This window comes from Primulina tabacum, chromosome 4 (genome assembly GCF_025594145.1).
Source record: "Primulina tabacum isolate GXHZ01 chromosome 4, ASM2559414v2, whole genome shotgun sequence".
NCBI classification, from domain to species: Eukaryota; Viridiplantae; Streptophyta; class Magnoliopsida; order Lamiales; family Gesneriaceae; genus Primulina; species Primulina tabacum.
In genome coordinates, this window is record NC_134553.1 from 16637627 (window position 1) to 16643626 (window position 6000).

The 6000-nt window shown below is 43.3% G+C and overlaps 1 protein-coding gene across 1 annotated transcript in view; it reads right to left on the reverse strand.

Annotated features, from left to right (window-relative positions):
* LOC142541875 (uncharacterized) overlaps positions 1-5260 on the reverse strand; it is a 37363-nt gene extending 32103 nt beyond the window's left edge. The window contains exons 1-2 of the mRNA XM_075648334.1: positions 5209-5260; positions 4165-4698 (exon numbers count right to left, since the gene is read on the reverse strand). Coding sequence (XP_075504449.1) covers positions 4165-4698; positions 5209-5260 — 586 coding nt within the window. The remainder of the gene's footprint in view (positions 1-4164; positions 4699-5208) is intronic.
* Positions 5261-6000: the final 740 nt, after the last annotated feature.

Genomic DNA, 6000 nt, shown 5'->3' on the forward strand with positions numbered 1-6000 from the left:
AGTACTTTTTAAGCAAAACGAATAGCAGACGTGTTAGAAGCCCTGTCACAAAATCCATAGTAATGTTCTCTCATTTCCACTCGGTAATAGGGAGTGGTCTCAGCTTTCCTGCAGGTCTCTGATGCTCTGCCTTGACTTGCTGAAAATTCAAACACTGGGAGACGAATCGTAGAATATCTCGCTTCATGCCTGGCCACCAATATAGGGTCTATAGATCCTTTTAAATCTTCGTACTCACTGGATGGATGGAGCACGGGGCACTGTGGGCCTCGCTCATGATATTTGCTCGAAGGGAATCACTGTCAGGAACACATAGACGGTCCCTATATCTGACTATGCCATCCACAACTGTGTACAGTCTCTGGCCTTAGCCTCGTCCCTCTGTCTCCACTTCTGTAACTGCTCGTCAGAAATCTGCCCTGCTCGACATTCTGTCTCTCAAGGTCGGCTGTACTGTAAGAATAGCAAGATTCGGGGCCTCGCCCCTGGCATAAACTACAAGCTCAAATATCTGAATCTCAGCCTACAGGGGTGTCTTCACTGACAAATGAGCAATCACTGCGTGTTTCCTGCTAAGAGGGTCTGCAACTACATTAGCCTTACCCGGATGGTAGCTAATATCGCAATCATAGTCTTTCACCAGCTCTAACCACCTTCTCTGTCTCATGTTCAGCTCCTTCTTTGTGAAGAAGTACTTCATGATCTTATGATCTGTGAAAATCCTGCACTTCTCCTCATATAGATAGTGTCTCCAGATTTTCAGAGCAAATACCACTGCTGCTAGCTCGAGGTCATGAGTCGGATAATATTTCTCATGGACCTTCAGCTATTTGGACGCGTAGGCTATCACTCTGTCCTGCTGCATCAAAATCGTGCCCAAACCAAGTTTCGATGCATCTGTATAAATCACAAACTCTCCCTGCCTTGATGGCATAGCTAATACTGGTGCAGTGGTCAACGCTAGCTTCAGTCTGTCAAAACTCTCCTGACACTCAGGTCCCCAGATAAACTTGGCATTCTTCTTTGTCAAGGCGGTCATATGCACCGCAATAGAAGAGAAGTCCTGAATGAACTTTCGGTAATAGCCTGCCAATCCCAAAAAACTACGGATCTCTGTCATGCTCTTAGGAACTGGCCAATCTCTGACTGCTTCTACTTTGCTGGGGTCGACCTCTATGCCATCCTAAGATACAATTTGGCCCAAGAATGCCATCATGTCAAGCCAAAACTCACACTTACTGAACTTGGCATACATTCATCTGTCCTGTAAAGTTTGCAGTACTGTCCTAAGGTTCTGACTATGCTCCTCCCTGCTCTTCGAATAGATCAGGATATCGTCAATGAAGACTATGACGAACTGATCCAAGTATGGCTGAAACACGCAATTCATGAGATCCATGAAAATCGCTGGCGCGTTCGTCAGGCCGAAGGGTGTGACACCTCTGACCCATTTTATAAAATAACAGCGGAATTTAAAATTTTCTTGAAGGAGAAAGGATAAAAAGTTCTTGACATAAAATCTTTACAAACAAATGTATACACATGATCAAGGAAATGATACAACAAAAAGCAAAATATCATTCTTGTGATCATGTCCAAAATGCCATCAAAATATCTTCTTCCTTCCATATTGGGTATGCATATGATTCCGGCCCACAATCAACGTCCCGGCCCGTCGCTCTTATCTGCATCACATGAAATAACTGAAATGAGTATAAAACTCAGCAAGTGGAACTCTTACATAGCAATGGATACATATATCATACTCTGTAAAACATGGCTTTAAAAACATTAAATACCATCAACTCTGAATCATGAATAACATAGCAATAATATAACAATAAGATGGTATTTCTCTTTTCTCTGTTGGATTGATATCTATATAGTATCTCTGTCTCTGTACCTATATCCCATCGATATAAATCGATAACTCTGAGGGATATAAGCCTATGGTCGTTGATCAACTAATTGCATGCAATCTATGACTATGTATCTATCAATCCATAAATCATTTTAAACTCTCTTTGGGGCACTTAATCAAACACTTTTTAAACTCTTTTCTCTTTTATTCCCTTTTTCACAATTGAGACATTCAATTGTCTCAAATATACAATCAAGTAATTCAATACCTAATATGGATCAAATGGAAGGGAATAACATGTTAAAACCATTGAAACACAATACATATACTATCATGTGAGCACAAGAATGAGATTCCACTTACAACCAACAAGAACACCTTCAACATAAACCCTTGGTACACAACCTACACAATAAATAATATATAACACCATCAACATCTCAATAATCCAACAACAATACCAATAAACCCATAAAATTAACACCATCACCAAACCCATATCATCTCCAACACCATAATCAAAAAAAAACTAAACCAGAAGCTTACCTTAGCTCTTTGAACCCTCAAGAACCTTGCTCTCACCACAAACAACCAACAAGAAGCTAAAATCAAAGAGAACAAAAGAAAGAAATTAAGAACCCTAGGTCTCCCTTAGATGAAGAACCGAGAAGAAGAGGAAAAAAAAATGAGAGAAATGAAGCCAACACTTCTATTTAAGCACTAAAAATCGACAAAACACGTTTATACTGTGCTGGGCGCTCGGGCGATCATAAATTACATCTTGGGCGCCGACGATTCTGCCCAAAACCCAAATTTCCGGAAGTAGTGGCGCTCGGGCGGCCATATATTACCGCTCGGGCGCCACTCTGCGCACTGCCACGTTAAAGATCGCTTCAGAAACGCTTCTTCACTTCCGAATTAGAAAATGTTGTAAACTACAAAGTTGTAGCCCTATGTCTTTCCTTGAATCTATCCAAAATTCAGATCATTTGGAGGTTTGAGTAAAAAGGTATGCTAAATCTCCCAACAAGTGTCACTGGAGGAACGACGAAATGCACAACACACTTCGGGGCTCTTTTGGCTTATCTTCCACAATGATTTGAACAAAACTCAAAATAAGAAAGTTACACCTCTATGTCTTATCTAATCACTCCAATTGGCCTCATACCAATTGGCTTGACATACGAATTATCATGAATTTAATCGTAACGCCGCTACAATAGCACTACACATCATCTATAACCAACCATACTATAAGTCCTAAATCGAAACTCTTAACATCCAAACTATACTTAAATTTGACCAAGTAGTGAATAAACTTATGAAAACTTAAACCGTACCGTACACCAGGCTTGGCTATTACAATCTCCCCTCCTTAAAGGAATTTCGTCCCCGAAATTAACGTCACTGCGTAAACAACTCGGGATACTTCTCTTTCATCTCATCCTCTGGTTCCCACGTGGCTTCTTCAATCAAATGATTCCTCCAAAGAACTTTAACAATGCCGATCTCTTTGTTTCTCAACACTTTAACTTTGTGATCCAGAATCTGGACCGGAATCTCTTGGTACGTCAAATTCAGCGTCAAATCCAATGGCTCGTGACGAAGAACATGGGAAAGATTCGCAATATACTTCCTGAGCATCGAAACATGAAAAACATTATGAACTCTATCAAGATCTGGCGGTAGGGCTAACCTGTAAGCTCGATCACCAACTCTGTCGAAGATCTCAAATGGGCCAATAAACATCGGACTCAACTTTCCCTTCTTGCCAAACCGCATCACACCCTTGAGAGGTGCTATCTTCAGGAACACATGGTCGCCAACCTCAAACTGCAACGGTCTACGACGCACACCAGGCTTGGCTATTACAAAGGGCATCACCATAAACTCATAGTGCCCATAGCGCGTCCAAAATGCTGTCTTATGCACGTGGGTCTCTCTTACCTTCAGCTGATGGTATCATGATCAGAGATATATCTTCGAGAACACTGATGCTCCCTGAAGCTGATCAAACAAATCCTCGATCCTCGGCAACGGATACTTATTCTTAAATGTGACTCTGTTCAGCTCCCTGTAGTCAATGCACAGTCGCATGCTGCCATCCTTCTTCTTGACAAACAATACTGGCTCTCCCCATGGAGAAACGCTAGGGCGAATAAATCCCTTATCTAGCAAATCTTGTATCTGATCTTTCAGTTCTTTCATCTTGGTAGGTGCTAGATGGTAGGGTGCCTTAGAGATCGGCAATGTCCCTGGCATGAGCTCAATAGAGAAGTCCACCTCTTTGTCTGGTGGAATGCCTGAGACATCGTCAGGGAAAACACTGGAGAACTCCCTAACCACATCAACGTCCTCTAGCATCTGACTAACTGGCTCAGACACTGATACGATACTGGCCAAAAATGCTTGGCAGCCTCTCCTCAAAAGCTTCCTCGCACACAAGCAGGAAATGACGTGCGGTATCTGCTGATGCTTAGCTGCCTCAAAAACAAATGGTTTCCCACTGGGCGGTCTGATAGACACTGACCTTTGTCGTAAATCTATGACTGCACCATGAGAAGATAGCCAGTCCATACCTAAGATGATGTCGAACTCCGGTAGTGGTAGCACTATAAAATATGCATGCACCGTATACTTATGTAACCGCAACTCCAATCTCTTCACTATCTGAGAAGTGAACATCTGATCCCCAGATGGGATCGATAATCTGAACCCTGAATTCATCACTACTGGTATGATTCCTAGTCGCTTGACGAAGGATTTGGATATGAACGAATGCGTAGCCCCTGAATCTAGCAATGCATGCGTGGCCACATCTGCAATATATATCCTTCCTGCGACAAAACATACCACCAAATCTAATAGTGTTGAAATTAAGGAATTTCTTATCGAAAATTAACCCAAAATCCTCAAAAATCACTGAATTACCTTAAACATCGCTCCCAAAATTCGAAACTAATCCCCAGAAAAATCGAAATTGCAACTTAGCCCCTTAAAGTTCGAAAATTGCAATATGACACCATAAAAATCATTTATTGATCAAATTGGGTCCCAAATAGACAATTACATTCTTAGTCCCAACTAGGTAGAGCATGTATTCTAATTCCTCTTAAGTTATCAATCCCAATAAACAAATCCTCAAGCAAGCATAAAATCCATGCAATTATGCCACAATTAAAATCTAAAAAAAAAGGGTTACCAATAATCAACGTCGAGTCTGGCTCTACCTCAGCCTCCTCGGCATGCATCACATAAGTTTGGCCAGTAGTGGGGCCCTTTATCCTAGGGAAATCCGCTGCTTTATGGCCCTACTATCCGCAAATGAAGCATTTAAAGGTTCCCACCTGTACTCACCAAAATGGAACCTGCTGCACTGAAGGCATGGCTTCCTGTCATATGGCTGACGCGCCCCTGGCGCCTGAGGAGGTCTCTGTTGCTGCTGCTCTGGCCTCCTAAACTGCCCTTGGGGCTTCTGCTACCCCTGCTGGCTCGGCGGCCCAGTAAACTGCTTTTTCTGCAGCTGAGAACTGGACTGAGTCTGATGTCGCTTCATCTGCACCTCATAGTCTATGTCCCTCAAAGCCTGCTCTGCCTGAAAAACGCAGGCGGTGGCCTCATCATAACTTGCCGGCCTCATCAGCATGACGTCCCGGCAAAGTATGGGTCTCAGTCCATCTAAGAAATGCCTCAGCTTCTGGGCGGCATCTCCAGCTATCATGGGCACAAAATGGCAGCCCCTGTCAAACTTGTGGATAAACTCCGCCACAGAAAAGTCTCCCTGTCGGAGACTCATGAACTCCCTCTTCAGGCGGTCCCTGACGTCTGCTGGAAAATACTTCCCGAAGAACATCTCCCAAAATCTGGCCCAAGTGAGAGGAGCCACATCCACTGCATGTGCAGCTCCCTTCCACCACAGTGACGCATCATCCCTCAGCATATAAATGGCGCACCTGGCCTGGTCGACATCCCTCGTCTGTAGGTACTCGAAGTGTAACTCCAGAGACCTAATTTATCCCTCTGCCACGAATGGATTGGTGGTACCCCCGAACTACTTCGGGTTAAGCAGGCTGAACTACTCAAAAACATATGTATGCTGACGGGGTACCTTCTGGCCCAGCTGGGTCTGCTCCATGAGC